The 25,979-nt window shown below is 46.1% G+C and overlaps 1 protein-coding gene across 1 annotated transcript in view; it reads right to left on the bottom strand.

Moving 5' to 3' along the window:
- The window catches only part of LOC142302376 (dynein axonemal heavy chain 3-like), a 2,626,214-nt gene that overhangs the window by 52,151 nt on the left and 2,548,084 nt on the right, over positions 1 to 25,979 (bottom strand). The window contains exon 71 of the mRNA XM_075343433.1: positions 4,890 to 5,027. Coding sequence (XP_075199548.1) covers positions 4,890 to 5,027 — 138 coding nt within the window. The remainder of the gene's footprint in view (positions 1 to 4,889; positions 5,028 to 25,979) is intronic.

Raw genomic sequence — 25,979 nt, 5'->3', positions numbered from 1 at the left:
CCAAGGAAGGAGGTTAGCCCAGTTGTCGTGGTGCGCGGATATAAAATGGCGGAGGTAAGTTACCAAAGTCTGATTAGTCCTCTCCACTAGTCCATTGGTCTCGGGATGGTATGCGGAGGAGATGTTCAGCTCTATCTGCAGGAGCTTACAGAGCTCTCTCCAGAAGCGAGACGCGAACTGGGGACCCCGGTCGCTCACCACCTTGTCAGGCATGCCATGCAACCTAAATACATGCCGAATGAACAAGGTGGCGAGAGCACGTGACGTCGGGAGTCGTGGGAGAGGCACCAAGTGGACCATTTTAGAGAAGTGGTCCGTGATGACCCATACGACCCTGTGCCCTGCTGACTTGGGCAGATCTCCCAGGAAGTCCATCCCTACCACTTCCCAGGGACGATCCGGCACTGGCAGTGGGTGAAGAAGACCTGCCGGTCTCTGCCGGGACGGCTTATTCCGAGCACACGACATACAGGCTCCCACATATTCCTGTATGTCCTGGGGTAGTCTCGGCCACCAATAATGCCTGGTCACAAGGTCTCTGGTCCTTTTGACCCCGAAGTGACCCCCGACCTTGGAGGCATGGGCCCACGATAGCACCTTGTTCCGTAGTTCAGGGGGAACGAGGGTTTTGCCAGGTGGCACCTGGTCCAAAGAAGTGGGAGTGACCATCCTCAAGCTGTCCGGGGGTAGTATAAGACGAGGCTCCTCCTCGTCCTCCTCTAACACAACCATACAACGTGACAAGGCATCGGCCCATACGTTCTTCTCACCGGCCAGGTGGCGGATAATAAAGCGGAACCGGGAGAAGAATAAAGACCAACGGGCCTGCCTTGGGTTCAGGCGTTGTGCTGTCTGGAGGTATGTGAGGTTTTTGTGGTCAGAAAAAACCTCAAATGGATGCTTCGCACCCTCCAGGAGATGCCGCCATTCCTGGAATGCTAGTTTCATCGCCAGTAACTCCCTATCCCCTATGGAGTAGTTCCTCTCGGCCGGAGAAAAGGTCTTGGAGAAAAAGAAACACGGATGTTTCCTTCCTCGTTCGTTTTTCTGGTACAGGACTGCACCTGCACCGACCGAAGAGGCGTCTACCTCCAGTAGGAAGGGTTTGGAGATGTCTGGACGATGAAGGATGGGAGCTCTGGAGAAGTGAGTTTTGAGAGTGTGAAATGCCTCTACCGTTTCCCGTGTCCATGCTTTGGGATTAGCGCCCTTGCGGGTAAGGGCAATGATGGGTGCTGCCACCGTCGAGAAGTTGGGAATGAACTGGCGATAATAATTGATAAACCCCAAGAATCGCTGGATCGCCTTCAGCGAGCGGGGCTCAGGCCAGTTCATCACTGTTTCCAACTTCCTCGGATCCATTGCTAACCCCTGACTGGACACTATGTACCCCAGGAACGGCAAGGATTCCTGTTCAAAAACGCACTTTTCCAGCTTAGCATATAACGAATGGGTGCGGAGCCTCTTAAGTACTCGGATGATATCCCTCCGATGGGTGGTAAGATCGGGGGAGAAGATAAGAATGTCATCCAGGTATGCAACCACGGAAAGATACAAATCCCGGAAAATGTCATTCACAAAGTCTTGAAATACGGCGGGGGCATTGCAGAGTCCGAAGGGCATTACTAGATACTCGTAGTGACCGTCCCTGGTGTTAAAGGCGGTCTTCCACTCATCGCCCTTTCGGACTCGCACTAGATTATACGCCCCGCGTAGATCCAGCTTTGTGAAGACCTTTGCCCCGCGGAATCGATCAAATAGCTCAGTAATGAGGGGCAAAGGGTATTTGTTCTTGATTGTGATTGCATTTAATCCCCTGTAATCGATACAGGGGCGCAGATCCCCTTCCTTCTTCTGCACAAAAAAGAACCCTGCACCAGCCGGTGAAATAGACTTGCGAATGAACCCCTTCGCCAGGCTGTCCTGAATATACTTGGACATAGCCTCCGTCTCTGGAGCAGAGAGTGGATACACTCTGCCCCTGGGGGGCTCGGAGCCTGGCTTCAGGTCTATTCGGCAATCATATGGCCGGTGGGGAGGAAGAGTATCTGCGGCCCTTTTGGAAAAGACATCCCTGTAGGCCTCATAAGGTGTCGGTAAACCCGGCCCCTCAGTATTCCCTGAGGACCCAACCGACCTAATGGTAGCGGGTGGTTCGGTAGTCACGAGGTGCTCTCTACAGGATCCTGCCCAGGATGAGATCTCCCCTGTTGCCCAGTTGAGTATAGGAGCATGCTGTCTCAACCAGGGAAGGCCCAGTAGGATCTCATCCGTCCCCCCTGGAAGCACCAGGAAGGACACCTGCTCATGGTGTCCTGGTGGTACATCCATCCTGAGAGGGATGGTGATCTGGGTGATAGGATCGAGTAGTATGGACCCGTCGACTACCCTGACCCTGAGTGGCTTGGGCAACAGAACCAGGGGAACTGAGTATCGGGTTGCCAGGGAGGTCGAGATGAAATTGCCTTCAGCGCCTGAGTCCAAGCAAGCCAGTGCAGAGAAGAGAGTAGTGCCGAACTGCAACTGGGCGCTGATAGTCAACCTAGAGGGAGAAGTAGCGTCTAGAGTCCCCCCTCTGATAGAAACTAGACGCTGTCTTTTCCCGACGGTTTGGGACATCGGGTAGCTATGTGTCCCCTCTGCCCACAGGAAAAGCAGATGACACAAGACCGAGAACCTGAGGCAGAGGAGACCACCTTGGACACCTCCATTGACTCCACGGAGTCGCCTACAGGACTGGCTGGGGGACCTGTCTGATGGAAGACGGGAGTCAGACGCTTTTTAGGCCGAGAAGACGTGGGTGCTGAAGAGACCTCGAGCCTTTGCTCCGCCTGGCGGATGTCTATGCGAGAGGCAACCTGAATCAAGGACTCTAAAGTGGCAGGCACCTCACGTGTGGCCAGTGCGTCTTTGACAAACCCTGCCAGACCCTCCCAAAACACAGGGACAAGGACCTTATCCGGCCAGTCCAGCTCTGTGGCCAGTGTCCTAAAGTGTACAGCAAAGTCCCCGACTGAAGCAGACCCTTGCCGAAGTCGTAGGAGGCGCAGCGCGGAATCGTGGGTGACTTGAGGCCCGAGGAACACCATTCTCATGGCCCCAAGATAAGCTGCTAAGTTATTCACCACACGATCTCCGCGCTCCCACAACGGCGTGGACCACTTCAGCGCTCTCCCTGTGAGCAGGGACTGGACGAAGGCTACCTTCGCCTTCTCGGTAGCGTAAAGAGTCGCGGACAGCTCTAAGTAGGTGGTAACCTGGTTTATAAAACCACGGCACTCAGAGCTGTTGCCGCTAAAGCGCTCTGGAAGCGCAAGGCGAGGAGACCTTCCGCCCAATAGCACAGCCTGGATAGCCGCCTGGGTGGCGACTGTCGTCAGAGTAGTCTTATCGGAGGAAGACTGCTCCACTGCTGCCAATCGTGACTCCAACTGCTGCACATAACGCAGCAACTGCTGCTGCTCTTCAGCCATAGCCAGACCTTTGGCGTGACCGTAATGTTACGAGGGGGACCCGGGGAAGCGTGCCAAGATGGGAAATGGACTGCTTCCGCCGGTCAAGGTCCACTGTGCGGTGTAAGGGACCGCCGCTATGGTGGGTGAAGAGTGAGCGGGTTGCTGCTAGCGATCGTCTGGAATGTCACAGACGATCTATGTACACCGATCTGCCCTAACCCGTGAGGGTTGTATGGCACAGATCTCACGGCTCGGTGTACCTGTTGCACGGGGAAGCACAGAGGTGCCCACGCACGTGTGCCAGTGGAAGTCACGAGAATATGGCACGAGGGTAGCACAGAGGTGCCCACGCACGTGTGCTTTCAATAACCAGGTGAGTCCAATGGAGACTTGAGGAGCTCACCTGGGACAGGAACACGGCCTGTTGACGGGGGTACTGCCGGAGCAGCAAGGCAGGAACACGGCCTGCAAACGAGGTACTGCCGGAGCAGCAAGGGCCAAGCCCACAAGAGACAGTAATGCCTGAGCAGTGGCGTGGCAGCACGCTGCCAGACATCCAAACATAGAAGGACGGTCGCGCGCCGCCATGATGGCAGGGGGAGCTTTTAAGGAGGTGCAGCTCCACCCGAGGGCGGGCGCAAGGCGGAGATGACGGACTTGACCCAATCAGGGTCCACGACGTCCCAGCCTGGCCAGTCAGGATTCACCACGTCACCAGCCTTGTCATCAAGCCGTGTGACGTCAGTGAGCGAATCAGGACCCACCACGCATTGCACATGCTCACCCTCCTGCCTCTGGGAAATAGAGGCGGAATCCTCGGTCTCACAATGTGCAGAGATAACGGGAATCTCACTGCTTCCCTGAGCAGTAAACCTCTGCACATTGCGCAGCCTTGCAGACCTTCGGGCCCGCTGAGCAGGAGAGTCTGCGGCAGGCCAGGAATGGGAGACAGCTTCACTCCTTGTAACAAGAGAACCACTTTGTGTCAACCTTCTGCTGCCTCTCTGAGAAGGTATCTCCTGCACACTGCGCAGTCTGGCAGACCTTTGGCGCTGCTGAGCAGGAGTGCTCGTGGCAGGCAAGGAATGGGAGACTGCCTCAGTCCTTGCCTCAGGAGAGCCACGAGATGTAACAGACAAGTCTGCAGTCACTGAATATTAAGCAAGGCCGCACCCATCTAAATTCTGGCCGGGAGTCTGGATATCACATACTGACTGCCGTTCCTGGCTCTGAATCCTTACATTGTGTGCACTGTGAGAATTCACAAGTCTTCAATCATATAAAGTGACACATACAGCGACTGCAGACTTGAGAATTTAGGCCGGACAACCCCTTTAGGCGCCGCATAAAGCACACAAAGTTTGCATTGATGAAGATATCTTTGCTCATCAATACATCATGTAATCACATTTAACAAGATGTGACATAGGTTACCTGGAGTTGATTGGCACTGATTTTTAAGTCCGAGTCATTGAATTCATAGGGTATGTTCCAACCAAGGGATCCATACGTGCGCCTCTCTTGAACAAGTGCATGGAAAAAGCATAATCCAAACAAAAGCTTCTTAAACACCTATGTAGATAAAGTAAAAATACATCTAAGAGGAATTTGCAAAATCTATAGACAATCAATTGTTTAATGATCACTACTATGGTCAGTACTTATTTTCTCTTATCCAGCACATACATTTCTAAAGCTTACCCAGCTGTATGTATGTGCTCTTACCCAGCATATACATTTCTACAGCTACCCAGTTGTATGTATGTGCTCTTCCCCAAGCACATACTGTACATTTCTAAAGCCTGCTTTACACGAGACGATAGATTGTGCGATAGCACAATCGATCGTACCCGCCCCTGTCATTTTTGCGTCACGGGCAATTAGTTGCCCATGGCGCACAAAGTCGTTTACCCCCCATCACACATACTTACCTACCGGACGACCTCGCTGTGGGTGACGAACGTCCACTTCCTGGAGTGGGCGGGACATTCGGCATCACAGCGACGTCACACGGCAGGCGGCCAATAGAACTGGAGGGGCGGAGATGAGCGGAATGTAAACATCCCACCCACCTCCTTCCTTCCATTAAGCCGTCGGGTGCCGCGCGAGGCAGGTAAAGCTGCTGTTCATCGTTCCCGTGGTGTCACACGGAGCAACGTGTGATGCCACGTCAACGATGAACAAGCTCTGCCATTATAATTAAACAATTTTATGAAACCTAGCGACGAGTACACGACTCACGATTTGTGAGCGTTACTGCGTCGCTAGGAGGTGTCACACGAGACGACATCGTGCGGTATGCCGGATGTGTGTCACGAAAACCGTGACCCCGACGACATATCGCACAATCTATCGCCTCGTGTAAAGCCAGCTTAAAGCTTACCCAGCTATATATATGTGCTCTTCCCCAAGCACATACTGTACATTTCTAAAGCTTACCCAGATGTATGAATGTGCTCTTCCCCAAGCACATACTGTACATTTCTAAAGCTTACCCAGCTGTATGTATGTGCTCTTACCCAGCACATACATTTCTACAGCTTACCCAGCTGTATATATGTGCTCTTCCCCAAGCACATACTGAACATTTCTAAAGCTTACACAGCTGTATGTATGTGCTCTTACACAGCATATACATTTTTAAAGCTTACACAGCTGGATGTATGTGCTCTTACACAGCATATACATTTCTAAAGCTTACCCAGCTGTATGTATGTGCTCTTCCCCAAGCACATACTGAACATTTCTAAAGCTTACCCAGCTGTATGTATGTGCTCTTACACAGCATATACATTTTTAAAGCTTACCCAGCTGTATGTATGTGCTCTTACACAGCATATACATTTTTAAAGCTTACCCAGTTGTATGTATGTGCTCTTACTCAGCACATACATTTCTACAGCTTACCCAGATGTATGTATGTGCTCTTACCCAGCACATACAAATCTATAGCTTACTTTTGATAACTGGATTGAAATTTAATGTGTATATGTGCTTTATGCTAATAATAACAGTCCCCATCAAAATAATAGTGATTTGGATCAACCTTCATTCTCTGCCTAATAGGATCTGGGTGCTCACTTATGCGGCACCTGAGCCCATATCTTCAATTCTCTTACTACCAGTAGAAAACAAACCAAATCTCCATGGGACTTTATAACAAGGGCCAGTGTGTCAGGCGTCACCAGCTACATGCAGAGTGTCAGACTTGATCAGCAGATGTCATGCCTGTATATAAATGACAGGTCACAGCTGAATGGTGACTGTAGCAAAAACGTCCACTTTTACTTTGATGATGGATATGCCTTTAAATAATAGTATGTAGCCAAAGAGAAAAGAAATATCACATATATTATATTATACATATTATTTATTTTCAAAGGCCAATTTTAGTAAGATTTTAAGTCAGTGTAAACTGAGACTAGAATGTCTGAAAGGGGTTGTCAACTTCTTGAAAACACCAGCTTAATCAATGCGGGACCCTGATTAAAATGAAAAAATGCATATGCTCACCTCCTGCCGTGGTTATTTTCCAGCAATGTCGGCCCATTTTTCCAGAGAGGGACATGACTTACATGCAAGATGCAGCCAATGGGCATCTGTTCATCAACTGCAGTCTTTACTACAGATAGGACATCCACCCTGACGGTATATTGATGTCCAGCAGTTGCTGAACAGCCTCTCAAAGACTGCAGCCATCACGTGACACAAGTTATATCACTTTCCACAAACATCAGCACCAACATCGCTTCAATGGCACTACTAGAGGCGAAGAGTATACACAGTTATATTTTAATTAAAACCCAGATTTGTGAATAATACCATAAACTTTAATGGACAAAAAGAAAGATTGGTATCTGCTCACCTGTAGCCAAAGGAGGCGTCACCGTATCCAGGACTTGTGCAAGGGAAAGGGTATACTGGCAATCCAGATTGTAGACAGAGGGTAATCCAGCAACATGCTGGATTACCCTCTGTCCATAAACTTTAATGGGTATGTGTTCTGTTCTTGGATTCACAGAGGTCTGAATAACCCCTATATTTTTCTCATTGTTCTAATAAATGAAATCAAATAGGAAAGGTAAGTAATTCTTAAAGGGAATCTGTCACCAGGATTCTGCTACCTCATCTGAGAAAAGCATAATGTAAGAAAAAAGATCCTGAATCCAACAATTTATCACTTAGTTTACTGGGTGCAGCAGCTGAGCCAAAGAGTTTTTAGATATAGCATGTAGCAGAACTCAAAGAAGTAACTTTGCCCACATCACAGCTTTCTGTGTACATTGTATATTGACAGTGAGCTGCTTATCAGATGAGGGGATGTAGTTGGACGATTTGGCATGAGACAGCTATCACAGCAATGGTAATGTCCTAGTGATAAAATGTTTATTGTAAGTAAACAACAGAACACAGCTTAATAAATGACATGTCACTGAAAGCTGTATTTGAGCCCCTATCTCCTGTTGTCTTCAGATTACATAGCAAAATCCTGCTGACAAATTATCTTTAAGTATTACGTAATCTGAGCACTACTGATTTTTGGAAAACCTTTGAAATGAAACACTGGGATAGAATTATAAATAATGTTTAAGGATGTCTGCATTTAGGAGTTTGCAAAAAATAAGTAAATTCATCAAAATGGTGCATCTATAATAATAAATTTGGCAGAACTTGCTAAAAATGTTAGTAATGTTTCTCTACCACCTTCATGCTTGGAATACAAGGGGATCAATAATTTACTCAAAGGGTGGTGCATTTTGATAATACTGTACTTTCTTATGTTTCTAAACATTGTAGTTGCTGTAATGTGTCTAAGGGCGCCATCACGGTCTTTTTACATTCTTATGATGAAGCAAGTATAATTCGCTAATCACATAAAGGTAGATTAGTCTGACATGTCCCCTCAGAGACACAGTACACCAGAAGCACCTGCACATTACATGCAATGTATCCTGCCACATTGATAGCTCTATCTATCTATCTATCTATATATCTATCTATCTATCAAATCAAATCAAATCAAATAAGCTTTATTGGCAGGACCAAATACAAATTAGTTTTGCCAAAGCAGGTGTACATTAGGGGCTGGGGCTGTGGGGATCTATCTATCTATCTATCTATCTATCTATCTATCTATGATGTCTGTCTGTCTGTCTGTCTGTCTATCTATCTATCTATCTGTCTGTCTATCTAACTATTTATCTACAGTATCTTCTCCCACCACTCTGCTGATGATAATCCCCTCGGTTGTTAAAGGGAGCTTCCTATCTATACATCATGTCTGTATAATTATAATAACATTACGTATATAGCAATGTTAAAGAAAAAATGTACACAATATAAGAAGAGCACAATTGTTACTCGTAGACCTGCAGAATATTCCACTTCCCATTTGAATTAATATGGGTGGAAGGTACGGATTTTCTGTGACTTTCTCATCTGCCTTCTAGCCCACTGGGTGAATTGATCATAAGGCCAGAGTCACACTTGCGAGTGCCTCGCGTGTAACTCGCACGAGTCTCTCATTGAATCACCCGGCATGGACTCACACTCTCCGGACAGGAGCGTCTCAGCTGCATAGACATACATGCAACCGACCCGCTCCTGTCAGGACAGTGCGAGTCCATGCCGGGTGATTCAATGAGAGACTCGCGCGAGTTACACGCGAGGCACTCGCAAGTGTGACTCTGGCCTAACACAGTTTGCTCCATTGTTCAATGTCTGCCATAGCAATGGTAGATGCAGTCATTTAAAGGTTTTTGTATTTATCAGAGATCTTTTCTAATATAACTGCACATTTGGTAGAACAGGTAAATGATCAATTTATCATATATATTGAATATATTTTTTAATATATTAAATGGAGTCTGTCAGGCCAAATTAAGCACCTAGCTTCTGGGGGTATAACCCCTATACAAATCGCAATTTATGGCTATCTTCACACATTTTTGCTGCTTTTTTCTGCATCAAAACCTGATCTCTTGGTAGGAAAAAATCTTCCAAAAAGCAGATTTTACTGTGTTTTTGCTGCTTTTTTGCTGCTTTTCTTGTTCCTTTTTTGGCTGCGTTTTTGGTGTCATTTGTATACAGTAGATGTTTAAATAAAGTTATTTTCATTCACCACAAAATTAGCAAAATCATAGCCATAACGCAACTGTTGCATATTTGCAGCGCTTTTGGAATTTCTCATTGCTTTCAATGGTGAAAACCGCCACTGAAAGAATTGACATGCTGCTTCTTTCAAAAACGCAGCAGTTTTCCACTTCAGTCAGCTAAAAAAAATTCAGAAATCTCAGAGGTTTTGCTAGAACTGTAAAAAGCATAATAAAAGTTGCATAAAACTCCTGAAAAAATGCAAAAAGGCAGCAATATGCAACGTGTGAACATAGCCTAAAGGGTACTTTACACACTGCGACATCGCTAGCGATCTCATTAGCGATGTGAAAATCTAGATCGCAAGCGCGATCTTTCGAGATCGCACATGCGTAAAATGACCTATGTGCGATCTCAAAAGATCGCGCTTGCGATCTAAAATTTCACATCGCTAATGAGATTGCTAGCGATGTCGCAGCGTGTAAAGTACCCTTAAGGCTATGTGGGAACATTGCGTAGTGTCCATGCTGAATATTCTGCAGTGATTTGGCAGTGCATGTGCTCTGCAAATCGCTGCAGAAACACTGCGTAATGGATGCAGTGTGTCTGCAGAACAGCTGCTGATTTTATGCGCTCTGGATGCTGCCTCTCCCATAGACAGAGTAGGAGCAGTATCCAAGGCGCACAAAATAAGTGACATGTTGCTTTTTTGAGCGCAATAATTTGGATCAAAATTTCAGCATGCAAATCGCTGCGCACTCAAACGCAATGTGCGGATGGATTATGCAGTGTTTCTGCAGCGATTTGAAGAGCGTGTGTGATCCTCGTATGCAGGGGCGTATCCAGGGAGGGTGAGTGGGGAATTTGCTCCGGGCGCTGTCGTCTGATCCACTGATGCAGCAGTCCGAGGTGTCTTCACAGCAGCTGCACTTTTCTGTCCTCCCAGACTGGCATTCGGCAGTTCTCTGAGCCCGTTGTCAAGCTTACTGCTGGCTATGAGAAAATCCAGCGTGCTGGCTCCCAATGATAAATTGAACTTGAGCCTTTCAGTCATGAGCACAAGTGAAGCCCTGACCACTGGCACTTCTGGGTCAGGGCCACGTCAGCAGAGTGATCAGGTCATCTGATCACATTGGTGACATCACTAGTCAGAGGCGCAGACAGCATTGATGGTAATTGCTCCAGTGGAGCTGAAGACACCGAAGATATACTGTAATTGATGGGACAGAGTTATTTGAGGGCAAAAAATGATGAGTGAGGGGAAGATGGGTGCTCACACAGAATATGGAGCGAGAAGAGGGAATTTGAGGACACAGTTTAGGAAACGAAGAAGGGAATGGGTGGGGACACAGTATGAAAAGAGAGGGGGGAATGTATAAAGAAACAGTGTGAGGAGCGAGGGGGGAATGACGGCAGATACAGTGTGGGAAGCGAGGGGGATGGGTGTGGACACAGTTGTCACATGACGACTACTTAAACTGCACGTGGGGGGGGACACCAAACTGAATTTTTACCCCGAGTGCTACATTGGTTAGTACTAACAAAAGCAGACCAAGGAAGGCTACAAAGTAAACCGCTATAGGTTTCACGGGTGCCCAAGGCTCTTTGATGAACATATAATTTGAAGCCTATCCTGTTTGGTTCAATCCAACAGAATTACTATATCTAAGAAAAGGTAATGCTAAACTTCTGAACTGTTCAGAGCTATTGTGGCAGCATGAATGGAATATACTTAGTATATGCAGGTGGTTTTAATGTTGTGGCTGTTTAATGTATATGTGTATTTATTCATGGCTATATATAGAAGCATAACTATTCCTACGCCTGGTATACAACACCACCATTTACATATTATATTCTCTACAAGACCGATTTTTTCAGGTCAGTGTTCAAAAGAAAACAAGAAGTCTGACGTGACCTTAGTACTGAATAAAACTGACTGTTAGAGTTGGGAGTAAGGAGCAAATTTTTTTTTTCTGGAAAATCTCATATAGAGCTTAACTTCTCCGAAACCCACTGTTCTTTTATTATTCTGGGAGATCTTAATGCTATTGCAAAGGTCACTCAGTGTGCGAGAATTCTTAGCTTTCCTGTCTGTAGAAACCACTTGAGGGGGGGAGAAGTAACTAAGAGACGTTAACAGCCTAGTTACAGTATATGTATGCATTGTCTTGTAGTTATATTAAATGCATGAAAATATATTACAAGTGCATTTGTTTGTTTTTGGGTGTTTTTTATTGCTATTTCTTAAGTTTTTGTAAAAGAAAAAAAAATAATTTCCTAAAATCATTTTAGAAAAATGTACCCACTTTCACAAATGATATAAACACAGGTGCTATCAGTCATTTACAATTTATAATTATTTTGGTGTTTTTGTATCCCTTTCCTTCAAGAGCCAAAACATTATTATATTTCCATCAATATAGCCAAATGACGAATTGTTTTAAGTGGGATTTTTACTGTTGAATTAAAGCATTCATTTTACCATATAGTGTACAGGATAACGGGGAAAAAATTCCATCACCACTTCTCTGTATAGAACAAATCACAATCTCCTATGAAAAATGTCCCAAAAAAAATGCTTGAGACCCCCATTGACTTCCATTATACACGGTACACGAGTCACGCCCGTCTCGGCGTCTAATAGCTCTTAACGAGTACCGAGCACCCAAAGATGGTAGTGCTCGCACATCACTAGTCGTTACGAGTATCGAGCATGGTAGAACTTCCTCATCACTAGTCGTTACAAGTTCCGAGCACCTGAGCATGGTAGTGCTTGTTCATCACTAGTCATTATGAGTATCAAGCATGGTAGTGCTTGCTCATCACTAGTCGTTAAGAGTACCGAGCATGGTAGTGCTAGCTCATCACGAGTCATTACAAATACCAAGCACCTGAGCATGGTAGTGCTTGCTCATCACAAGCCGTTATGAGTACTGAGCCTGGTAATGCTCGCTCATCAATAGTCGTTACGAGTACCGAGCACCCAAGCATGGTAGTGCTCGCTCATCACTAGTCGTTAGGAGAACTGAGCATGGCAGTGCTCGCTCATCACTAGTCGTTAGGAACACTGAGCATGGTAGTGCTCGCTAATCACTAGTCGTTACAAGTACCGAGCACCTGAGTGTGGTAGTGCTTGCTCATCACTAGTCATTACGAGTATCAAGCATGGCAGTGCTCGCTCAGTCATTAGGAGACCAGACCATGGTAGTGCTTGCTCATCACTAGTCTTTAGGAATACCAATCATGGTAGTGCTCGCTCATCACTAGTCATATTAGGAATACCAAGCATGGTAGTGCTTGCTCATCACTAGTCGTTAGGAATACCAATCAGGGTAGTGCTTGCTCATCACTAGTCCTTAGGAATACTGAGAATAGTAGTATTCGCTCATCACTAGTTATTAGGAGAACCAAGTATGATAGTGCTCGCTCATCACTAGTCATTACAAGTACCGAGCACCTGAGCATGGTAGTGCTCGCTCATTACTAGTTGATACAAGTACTGAGCATTGTAGTATGGTAGTGCTTGCTTATCACTAGTCGTTACAAGTACTACTACTGAGCACTGGAGCATGGTAGTGCTCGCTCATCACTAGTCATTACAAGTACCGAGCACTGGAACATCATAGTGCTTGCTCATCCCTAGTCGTTACAAGTACCGAGCACCTGAGCATGGCAGTGCTCGCTCATCACTAGTCGTTACAAGTACTGAGCACTGGAGCATGGTAGTGCTCGATCATCACTAGTCGTTACAAGTACTGAGCACTGGAGCATGGTAGTGCTCGCTCATCACTAGTCATTACAAGTACCGAGCACCTGAGCATGGTAGTGCTCGCTCATTACTAGTTGATACAAGTACTGAGCATTGTAGTATGGTAGTGCTTGCTTATCACTAGTCGTTACAAGTACTACTACTGAGCACTGGAGCATGGTAGTGCTCGCTCATCACTAGTCATTACAAGTACCGAGCACTGGAACATCATAGTGCTTGCTCATCCCTAGTCGTTACAAGTACCGAGCACCTGAGCATGGCAGTGCTCGCTCATCACTAGTCGTTACAAGTACTGAGCACTGGAGCATGGTAGTGCTCGATCATCACTAGTCGTTACAAGTACTGAGCACTGGAGCATGGTAGTGCTCGCTCATCACTAGTCATTACAAGTACCGAGCACCTGAGCATGGTAGTGCTCGCTCATTACTAGTTGATACAAGTACTGAGCATTGTAGTATGGTAGTGCTTGCTTATCACTAGTCGTTACAAGTACTACTACTGAGCACTGGAGCATGGTAGTGCTCGCTCATCACTAGTCATTACAAGTACCGAGCACTGGAACATCATAGTGCTTGCTCATCCCTAGTCGTTACAAGTACCGAGCACCTGAGCATGGCAGTGCTCGCTCATCACTAGTCGTTACAAGTACTGAGCACTGGAGCATGGTAGTGCTCGATCATCACTAGTCGTTACAAGTACTGAGCACTGGAGCATGGTAGTGCTCAATCATCACTAGTCGTTACAAGTACTGAGCACTGGAGCATGGTAGTGCTCAATCATCACTAGTCGTTACACGTACTGAGCACTGGAGCATGGTAGTGCTCGCTCATCACTAGTCATTACAAGTACCGATCACTCGTGTATGGTAGTGCTCACTCATCACTAGTCGTTACAAGTACCGAGCACTGGAGCATGGTAGTGCTCACGCATCACTAGTCACCAGTAAACAGGTACATGATCTGGAAATTATAAATAAGTAGACAATGTTAATCAGGAAGTCTGGGTTTTTTTCAACGGGAAGAAGCAAAATAGCTTTGATATAATATTCATTCAGAGATGACACTTTTCAAGTGCTTTGCAACTGCAAATGGAAAAGTTAAAAAAAAAAGCTTAAGTAACCATAGCAACCTATCTTGTCAGTCGCGTGTTGAAGTTTCCCATTTTATTTTTCCTATCCTGAGGTAATGCATGATAGATATCTTTCCAAGGTTAGAAGAGAGGTTTGAGGTAGAACAATAATCCTCCCATGAACTGCCCAAACAGAAGAAAATATTTCTTAATTAAGCAAGAAGTCAAAAGCAGTGTGCTCATTACTGTGAAATATCCGTCTATATCAGCCGGGAAGCACAAAGCTGTATGATGAGCGCTTAATGAGCAGCAGAATATCACACAATTTATACACTTTACTTTCATGGTATTGTCAAAACAAACATGCGTAGGATGGTTAAGGCCTGTCGCAAATGGAGCACCGGGGCAACCTTACCCGTTCTAAATGATGTCAATGAGGTGATCTCATATTTTAGTATGGACGTGTCGTTTTACCCTCACAGACACGAAAATCTTTGCAGATTAGTATAAGACTAGGTTTTCATTCATGCTAAATTTGCCAGCTGGTCCAGCACCGATGTCAGGAAGGTCCCAGCCTGTTGATATGACAGGCACACCATAAATGTTATAAATGTCATCCTGCCTGTCCTGGCCTCTCCTGAGAAGTCTTACCTGCTTTATTATCATCACATTAGAACTGCTTTTAATAAGCTTACTGTACCGAAACACAAGAATCATATTGGAAATATCAATGAATTAAATACAAAGCATTAAAGAGCTATTCCCATCTCCGAGATCCAATCTCAATACTTAGTAGGTATCACTGTGCTTGGTGTCCAGCCAGTCCAGTAGTTGAACATACCATCCATTAGGACCTGAGCTTTTAATAGGATTTGTCCCTTCAGGATGGACAAAACAGAGCAGCTGCCACAAGACAACTGCTCCGTTTCCTATGATTAGCATTAGTGTTTGTCAACAGCTATTTTCTCCTAGTTACTTGTCCACAAGGAACTATGACATGACAGTGCAGGAGGGTAGGTGGGGGAGCGGTGACCGGCAGGGGACTCATAGCTATCATCCTGTCAGTAGAGAAAGTCAATGGCTATGCAGATCGATTAAGTCTATTTCTGTTGAAGCATGCAATGAATGCAATACATGACATGCAAACTCCCACAACAAGCTCTTTAAGCAGTGAGAGTTAACTGTGGAATGGTTGCTAAGTGGTCCGAACTTAGCTAGATGGACAATGACAGCCAAGGACAGAATGTGCATTACACATCCAACTCAAGCACTTTCTGTTCATTTACAGCCGGAATTGCCATTCTCTGTTTAGAAAATGTATCACACTATTAATCTCTCTCACACAAATGTGATGTGACAGAAAGACATTTAAATCAAGGGATTATTTAGTTACGTAAAACTAGTTTTAATTCCCAGACAACATGTCTAATAGGTAAGATTTGATACATCCGAGTGTGGCAGAAACCTTCATTTAAAAGCAATTCTATAAAAATGAATTCATTTGTCCAATACATCAATGCGTTGCTTTTTTACCCCTTTTGCTAAATTTAGATGGACACCTCCCTAAATGTGTAGGTGATCCTATCCACCTTTGGACATAATGTAATCTCCATCAGTCATTCTTATTTCCCCGTCTTAATTCGTCTAATGCAATCCCTGCTGTTCTATTCTCCTGCAGGGAGAATGGACCATGGTCATTTGATAATGATAAGAATGCCTCTTGCCAAATAAAATCATATTTATTGATATGAGATGGAAAAGACAGTGCTTGCCAAATACGTTGAAAAATCAGGAAAAAATCCATTCCTTTCCAAAGTATTGAAAAAAAAAAAGGTCTATTGCTTTTAGGTAGCGTTAAACCCTTTTACAGTGCCTACAAGTAGTCTTCAACCCCCTGCAGATTTAACAGGTTTACACATTCGGAATTAACTTGGCATTGTGACATTTGGACTGTAGATCAGCCTGGAAGTGTGAAATGCACTGCAGCAAAAAAGAATGTTATTTCTTTTTTTATTTTTTTTTTTAAATTGAGAAAAGTTTATTCAGAGGGTCATTTATTATTCAACCCCTCAAACCACCAGAATTCTGTTTGGTTCCCCTAAAGTATTAAGAAGTATTTCAGGCACAAAGAACAATGAGCTTCACATGTTTGGATTAATTATCTCTTTTTCCAGCCTTTTCTGACTAATTAAGACACTCCCCAAACTTGTGAACAGCACTCATACATGGTCAACAAGAAAAGACAAAGGAGCATTCCAAGGCCATCAGAGACAAGATCGTGGAGGGTCACAAGGCTGGCAAGGGGTACAAAACCCTTTCCAAGGAGTTGGGCCTACCTGTCTCCACTGTTGGGAGCATCACCCGGAAGTGGAAGGCTTATGGAACTATTGTTAGCCTTCCACGGCCTGGACAGCCTTTGAAAGTTTCCTCCCGTGCCGAGGCCAGGCTTGTCCGAAGAGTCAAGGCTAACCCAAGGACAACAAGGAAGGAGCTCCGGGAAGATCTCATGGCAGTGGGGACATTGGTTTCAGTCAATACCATAAGTAACGTACTCCACCGCAATGGTCTCCGTTCCAGACGAGCCCGTAAGGTACCTTTACTTTCAAAGCGTCATGTCAAGGCTCGTCTACAGTTTGCTCATGATCACTTGGAGGACTCTGAGACAGACTGGTTCAAGGTTCTCTGGTCTGATGAGACCAAGATCGAGATCTTTGGTGCCAACCACACAGGTGACGTTTGGAGACTGGATGGCACTGCATATGACCCCAAAAATACCATCCCTACAGTCAAGCATGGTGATGGCAGCATCATGCTGTGGGGCTGTTTCTCAGCCAAGGGGCCTGGCCATCTGGTCCGCATCCATGGGAAGATGGATAGCACGGCCTACCTGGAGATTTTGGCCAAGAACCTCCGCTCCTCCATCAAGGATCTTAAGATGGGTCGTCATTTCATCTTCCAACAAGACAATGACCCAAAGCACACAGCCAAGAAAACCAAGGCCTGGTTCAAGAGGGAAAAAATCAAGGTGTTGCAGTGGCCTAGTCAGTCTCCTGACCTTAACCCAATTGAAAACTTGTGGAAGGAGCTCAAGATTAAAGTCCACATGAGATACCCAAAGAACCTAGATAACTTGGAGAAGATCTGCATGGAGGAGTGGGCCAAGATAACTCCAGAGACCTGTGCCGACCTGATCAGGTCTTATAAAAGACGATTATTAGCTGTAATTGCAAACAAGGGTTATTCCACAAAATATTAAACCTAGGGGTTGAATAATAATTGACCCACACTTTTATGTTGAAAATTTATTAAAATTTAACTGAGCAACATAACTTGTTGGTTTGTAAGATTTATGCATCTGTTAATAAATCCTGCTCTTGTTTGAAGTTTGCAGGCTCTAACTTATTTGCATCTTATCAAACCTGCTAAATCTGCAGGGGGTTGAATACTACTTGTAGGCACTGTACATACAGATTTCCAGATACATACCATGTACAGTATAAGCTCTAATGTGTAAATGGCAGGAAATTCTCACAACATACAGTACATGTTGAATATGTCCAAAGCCAAGTTGTGCAATATTTTAATATTGTTTCAGATTCAATTTAGCAACATTAACCCTTTAATGATTGACAATGTTTATGGTGGCTGCTAATGGGCTTTATTCTATGACATTTTGCTTTTACAATACTCTACATTTACAGCCGTACAGGTGAGCATGCAACCATAGTTTAGTTATCTGGTTATGACAGATCTTACATGGAGATCTTGGATGGAGTCCCAGACCGAGTAAGATTGACAGTCATCTTGGGTTTCTTTCATTTTCTAATTATTGTGCCAATAGTTGTTGCCTTCTTACTAAGCTGCTTGCCGATTGTCCTGTAACCCATCCCAGCTGTTATGCTCAAGGGGCGAGCACGTTATTAGTGGGTCCACTGGACCAAAGGTACTGTTCACTTGCCTGACGGAGCGAACTGGTCCGGCAGCTGAATCTTCACTACCTCAACTGGAGGTGGCAACAGGTGCACAAGCTGGTAAGCAATCGGCAGAGGGCAGCCCCCAGGGGATTTGCGGTACCTCGGCAGCTGGCTCACAGATACAATATAGTCTCTGGTTGTAGTGACAGCAGCAGCAGGCGGAATCGTGGGTTCGTTCGCTATGGATGACTGGATACGGCAGCAGAGACTGATGTGGATAATTGCAGTAGCAGGTATCGTGGTAGCCGGCCAGCGTGGATGATCATAGCAGTGGCAGCAGCTTAGGCATGTACTGAAGCAAAGAAACAAATCAGTAGCAGAATGTAGCACAATAGCAGCTGCGACAGCAGCAGTAAGGACCTGAGAACTAGCAACATAACTAACTTGTTGTCCAGGCACCTTACTTAAGGGGAAGGTACCTTAAAGACCTGAAACTTTTCAGCTGACCTGAGAGTCACTTCGAGGTCTGGGCGCACTGGCCCTTTAAAAAATGGGGTGTGGCTGATTGCGCACCCTACGGGCATTCCCAGGAGGTATGGGAGATGTGTGCAGGTCCTGGGAGATAGCAGCATGATCCAAGAATGGGGCGGGCACCGCAGGGTGGCCAGGCAGGGGGCAGAACAGTGCAGGGATGCCGAACTGGGCATTACAGTACCTCCTCTTGCGTTGCCTCTTTTCCAAGAACCTCTTAAGGAGAAGATGGGCATCAATATTCTCTATTGGTTCCTATGACCTCTCCTCAGATCCAAACCCCTTCCAGTCCACCACATAGTAAGTTTTACCTTGGACCTTATTAGCAGCAAGGATGGCCTTTATCTCATAGGTGTCTTCATCACTGACTGGAGAAGGTAAAGAACCTGAATCTCTCTAGTAATGGATCAGGATGACAGGTTTGAGGAGGGATACATGGAACGAGTTGAGGATGCATAGGAAGGCTGACAGCTTGAGCTTATAGGACACTTTGTTAATCTGCTGGGGCACCTCAAAGAGATTGATAAAGTGGGGACCCAACTTGTATGAGGACACCTTGAGACGGACGTATCTGGAAAAGAGCCATACCTTGTCTCTGGGCCGCAATGAAGGAGGATCTAGGCGTTTTTTGTCCGCATGCCTCTTCATACAGATGTAGGGCTGCTGCAAGGAAGAATTGGTCTATGCCCAGAAGTCAGAGAAAGTTTTGATGAGGGAATTGGCCACAGGATTGCCGTAGGTGAGGGCCAATGGAAACGGGATTCTGGGTTGTTGTCCATATACTATCTAAAATTGAGACTTGTTGGAGGACTCATTCGCGTGAGTAATATAAGAGAATTCTGCCCAAGGAAGGAACTTGAACTTGTCACTCTGATACTCGCTGACGAAGTACTGCAGGAAGTTCGTCAGGATCTGATACACCCATTTCACTTAGCCGTTGGACTGTGGATGGTAGGCAGATGAGAAATCCAATTTGACATCCACCAGCTTACAGGTGGATCTCTAGAATCGCAAAGTAAACGACACCTGTCAGACACAATGTGGAGTGGTAGACCATGCAGCCAGAAGATATGCTCAGAGCTCAGCTAACACAGAGTTCAAACTGGTCAGCAGTGTGAAGTGGGCCATTTTAGAAAATCTGTCTACCACCACCCTGATGGTGGTGCAATCAGAGGAATTCTTCAGGTTGATAATAAAGTCCATCCCAATATGCTGCCAAGGAGCAGATGGCACCGGTAAAGGAAGCAGTGGACAAGCAGGAAGCCTCTTTGAGCTCTTGTTGTGGACATATGAGGGACAGGATGAAACAAACTCCAGGATGTCTTGTCGCAGCATAGCATAGACTACTGAGAGATCAGCTGCAAGGATTTCTTCTATCCGGCATGACCGGCCAGCCTTGAGGAATGACCCCACTGAAGAACGCGCTTACTATCTGCTTCAGCAAAAAAGTCTTACCGGGGGAACTTAAGACACGTCTATACGAGCCACCGGGGTGGAAATGCAGGATGAAGTCAAACCGGGCGAAGAACAGCGACCACTGGGCTTGGTGTGGGTTCAACCTCTGAGCTGACTGGAGATAAGCCAGGTTCTTGTGGTCGGTGAAGATGATGACTTGATGCACCGCTCCCTCTAGAAGGTATTGCCACTGCTCCAAGGCCAATTTTCTCTCCAGCAATTTTTGGTTGTCAATCAAGTAGTTTTGCTCTGCCAGAGAGAAGGCCCTGGAAAATAATCTGCAAGTTACAGCCATACCCATAGCCGACTTCTGCGTAGGCACCACTCTGGCACCAGAGGACGAGTCATCCATTGCCTTAATAATTCGCTTGCTAGTCTCTAGTCTGTGCAGCGCCGAGGCCCGAAGAGAAGGCAGGCTTAAAGGAGATGAGTGTCTTCTGCTTCTGGGATCCATGCTTTTAGAGTCGCCCCTTTGCAGGTCAAGGCTGATATGGGAAGAACCAGGGACGAGTACCACGGAATGACTTGCCTGTAATAATTGGCAAAGCTGAGGGACCGCCGGATCACTTTCAGACCGTTGGGACAAGGCCAGTTTAGTACTGCTGATAACGTGTCCGGATCCACCCTCAGGCCAGTATCTGAGATGATGTAGCCTAAGAAAGACAGACAGGAATGCTCAAAAAGGCACTTTCGTATTTTGCATATAGACGGTTCTCCCTTAACCTGCAGCACCTGATGAACATTCCTCCTCTGTGTAGGCAGGTCTGGTGAGAATACAAAAATGTCGTCCAAGTACACCACCACACATGTGTATAGCAGATCTTGGAATATGTCATTGGCGAATTCCTAGAAAACACAGGTAAGGTAAAAAGTCGGGTTTGATGCTGCGCTAAAAACCACAATTCCAAGTGTTGTAATAATTCTTCATCAGGACAAAAAAAATGAAAAGAACAGCCTAACCTTGTTTTCGTTTCTTTGTCCTGATGAAGAAGGCGGAGATGCCTTTGAAACGCGTTGACCTTTGAAAATAAAGAAAAGGATTTATTACAACACTTGGAATTGTGGTTTTTAGCGCAGCATCAAACCCGACTTTTTACCCTACCTGTGTTTTCTACGGCTATATCTGGGCTGCAGCTTACCACATCATTTGCATTCATTTGCTTCTGCTTTACAAGGAGTTGTGCCTGTCATAACTGTAACAGGTGAGCACCTGTCCTATTGCCTTATATTTGCTTTATCATCGGATAAGACCCTATGTGCGCTTTGCTTTTTCTCCACAGTTTTCTCTGATGTTGGCGAATTCCTGAAAGACTGCCGAGGCATTGCTAAGCCCGAATGGCATAACCCGATACTCATAGTGGCCGTCACGGGTGTTGAAGGCCGTTTTCCATTCCATCCGGATCAGATTGTAGGCACCTCTGTTGTTGAACTTAGAAAATATCTTGGAATCTTCGAGTCAGTGGAACAATTCCAGTATAAGCAGTAGCAGATACTTGTTCTTGACTGTGATTTGATTGAGACCTCTGTAGTCGATACATGGCGGAAGGGACCCGTCCTTTTTCTTGACAAGGAAGAAACTGGCTCCGGAGAGAAAGACAGACTTTTGAATTAAACCTCTTGCCAGATTCTCCTTTATTTACACAGGCACTCGGCCTGAGACAAAGGATAAATACGACAGGGGGGAGGAGTAGACCCAGGGAGTAGGTTAATGGGACAGTCATACTGTCTGTGTGGCAGCAGAGTTTCAGCTATGTGAGGACTACGGGGAAGACTTTTGTCTTTATGGAGAGGAGACCTGACAAACTATGCTATGTGGGGACCAGACTGGTTTGTCAGGTCTCCATAAGGAGAATAGTCTTCCCCGTGGTCCCCACATAGCTTCTTATAAGCCAGATCAGATACCCACACTTTGCACTGACGAGGGGCAATCACCCCGAAACACCGTGTCTGAAAATTGGGATTCTGATCTGGCAATAAATCCTTAAGTCTTATGAAAAGGCTTGTTTAAAAAGCCACTTTTGACTTTTGGGATTGCTACTTCCAATAGGTGGCACTAGAGTTTGTCACCTTCCTCACTGGAGGGATAATTTGAATAATTCCCAGAGGCGCATTGCAGCTATAAGTCCCCTCCCTGAAAACCAGACTGGTTTGTCAGGTCTCCATAAGGAGACTAGTCTGACCAACTCAGTTACTTTGACGGTCCACTTAATGACCGACACATAGACAAGTGCTGTGTGGCCAGTGATGCTACATTTCTCTGACAGCACACTGGATGAACCTTGTAGAGGCCAGAACTGAGCTGGACCCTGGGGCAGCACATGTGCTACCAATGCTGAGGATTAAGGGTCATAGATCCACCTCCTGAACCAGTTCCTGCACCCCCATTCTCCTCCTCATCCTCTTCCAACGAATTTTCATCTCGGAGTATATTGTCCTTAAATTTGCAAGCTGGTAGCACTGTGAAGCGTCAACAAGCTCTGCTGAAACTAATTTGTTTAGGTGACAAACACCACACCACCGCAGGCTAATGGAAAGCTATAACAGACCAGACAGATTTGTAGGTCTGTTCGCTGAACTTACAACCAGACATGGTCGTATATAATAATAGCTGTAACCTGGTGGTGACTCTGAAGCTTGGCAAGCTTACACACATACCATGCCTGACCCACGTCTTGAACTTACTGCTTCAGTGGTTTATGAAAACCTAGACAAATTTGCTTGAGCTACTTGTGAAGGTACACCACATAATGCCCATTTCCACAAGTCAGGTGCAACTGCTACAATTCTGGCAGTGCTGTAGCAGCTCTTGTAAGTGTCAGCTCACTGACTGGTGTGCGACGTGCCCACATGGTGGAACTCCACATTACACATGTTGGCAAGGCTTTCTGAGCATCAGAAGGCAGTAATTGAATTCCAGCTACAACATGCCTGTCGATATTCCAGTCAGCCTCTGTACATAAGAACTGACATGTGGCCATGGATGTTTGATATCTGTGAGGTTCTACAAAACGTTTAGGAATCAACCAAGATGGCCAGCAGCGATGTTGTCATAATCAGCGTAACCATCCCACTTCTATGGCTAGTCAAACTCTCACTGCTCATAATTAAAGAGGAAGCTTTTCATGTGGATCAGGTCGAGATGGAGAAAGAAAGTGCACAGGGTGATACTACCCAACCCACCCTCATCTCAACTTATTAGCGTGGATTGGGTGATAATGAGAAGCAAGCTGAGGAGGAGGAGGAGGAGGTAGAGGAGGAACAGGAGATGGTTGCCTTATGCTACAGAGGGAACTAACCACATCAGCTTCATCCCATCTGTTCAGAGTGGATGGGCTGATGAGGAGGATGGAGAATCGTTATCCTTGGGGAGACATGGAAGTCTTGCATGTTGGGAGTCTGGCACACATGGCTGACTTTATGTCTCTCCGCTTTTCCCGTGACTTTTGTGTTACAGGCATTTTGGATAACACTGATTTCTGGTTGCTCACCCTTCTCAACCCACACTACAAGTAGAAATTTCCATCTCTTCTTCTTGCAGCTGAGAGGGCTAGTAAAAGGGGTGCAATACCAGAAGACTCTAGTTAAACAATTAGTACAAAAATTCCCCTCTGACAATGCTGGTGGTAGAGGTCATAGTTCCTTGGGCAACCAACTAGGAGAGACAAAGGAGACACACACCAGGTCCAACACAGGCAGAGGAACACTATCAAAGGTCTGGGACACTTTCATTAGACTATCCCAGCTCCCAGGTCCTGATGCGTGGTATACTCTGACAGGGAGGGAAAGGTGTTTTTGAAGATCATGAAGGGGTACCTAGCTAACTGTTACAGCATTCTTTGTGATTCCTCTGTACTGAACAACTATTGGGAATCCAAGCTGGTAGTACGGCATGAACTGTTCCTCTATGCCTTCGAGGTGCTGGCCTGTCCTACCCCTTGTGTTTTGTCAGAGTGGGGTTTTAGGGCATAATAACTGATCGTAATAACAGGGGTCACTACTGGGCCAGGGAGTGGGGGGCAACTATCCCCTGCACCTGCTTCAGGTGAATGTACTTTCTCAGGTGCACATCCAGCCGAAATGCATTGTGGCACAGAGACCCGCCGCGTCCTTGCACTGCAATACAAGCTGCCAGCTGAACCGTGGCCAGCAGCTGATATTGACGTCCAAATAATTGAGAGCGGTGCATGACAGTGACGTCATGCATAACTATAGCACGGACTTTGATGTTAGCTGCTGGCCACTGCATGCTGGCTACAGAAGAGGGCGCTGCACGATGTTTAAGCAGGGGAGGTGGGAGTGCAATGTTTTTTTCTTCTTGCGCTCTAGATAGAAGACAGACATATATATCAGGAGGGGCCCAGGATGTGGACATAGATACCAGGAGGGATACTTGTAAACCAGGATGGGGACATATATACCAAGAGTGGGACATATATACCAGGAGGGGAACATATAAACCAGGATGTGGACATATATTCCAGGAGGGGGAACTATATACCAGCATAGGGACATATATACCAGGAGGGGGACATACAAACCAGGAGTGGGCCATATAAACCAGGATGGGGACATATTTACCAGGAGGGGACATATAAACCAGGAAGGGGACAAATAAACCAGGAGTGGCCCAGGGTGGGGATACCAGGAAAGGAACATATTTTACAGCATAGAGACATATATACCAGGATGGGGGACAAATTTACCAGGATGGGGACATGTTTACCAGTATGGGAACATATATACAAGGATGGGGGGCATCTATATATATAATTGCCTTATTCTGTCTGTCTGTCTGTCTGTCATGCTTCAAAATTGTGTCCTTCTGGTGACATTGTGTCCTTACGGTGACACAAAGCTGATTGGCCGCTGGGCTCGCCATGGCCCCGCCCCCCCACACGGATTGGCCTCTCGCCCCGGCTCTCTGCAGGCCCCGCCCCCCTCACGCAATGCACGCTCGCTCTGGCCCAACTGACACGGAGCTCCGATTCCCAGGTGAGTACACACACACATCACACTCACTCTCACACACACCTCACACACACCTCACACATCACAACATCCTGGGATATCGCTTGCTTCTACACCGGCTCCGTCAGGATCCCAGCAGCGCCAGACATAACCTTGCCATGCTGGGATCTTGACGGAGGCCGTGAAAGCTGGTAACCATTATACACATCGGGTAACTAAGGTCCCTTAGTTACCCGATGTGCATCATAGTTACCAGTGTACACCGGCTCCCACTCACTCTCACACACACCTCACACACATCACATCGCATCCACACATCAAGGTCCTGCAGCGGCGGAAAATACAGACACATAACAGCACACACACACACATACACACATCAGATCACACTCACCCTCACACACACATCACATCGCATCCACATACTCACAACATCCTGGGATATTGCTTGCTTCTCGGCCTCGATACTGTGCTGTGAGCTTCCAGGACCTGACGGAGGATCACATGGCCAGAAGCATGTGATATCTCCGGATGTTGTGAGTATCAGCGCGTATGTGCGATTTCGTCAGTGTCTGTGTGTGTGAGTGTATGCGATCGGGTGTGTGTGAGTGTATGCGATCGGGTGTGTGTGAGTGTATGCGATCGGGTGTCTGTGAGTGTATGTGATCGGTTGTGTGTGTGAGTGTATGCGATCGGGTGTGTGTGAGTGTATGCGATCGGGTG

The sequence above is a fragment of the Anomaloglossus baeobatrachus genome, chromosome 4, assembly GCF_048569485.1.
Source record: "Anomaloglossus baeobatrachus isolate aAnoBae1 chromosome 4, aAnoBae1.hap1, whole genome shotgun sequence".
Taxonomy (NCBI): Eukaryota; Metazoa; Chordata; class Amphibia; order Anura; family Aromobatidae; genus Anomaloglossus; species Anomaloglossus baeobatrachus.
Note: the sequence above shows the minus strand (reverse complement) of the source record. Positions and strands in the feature narration are given on the sequence as shown.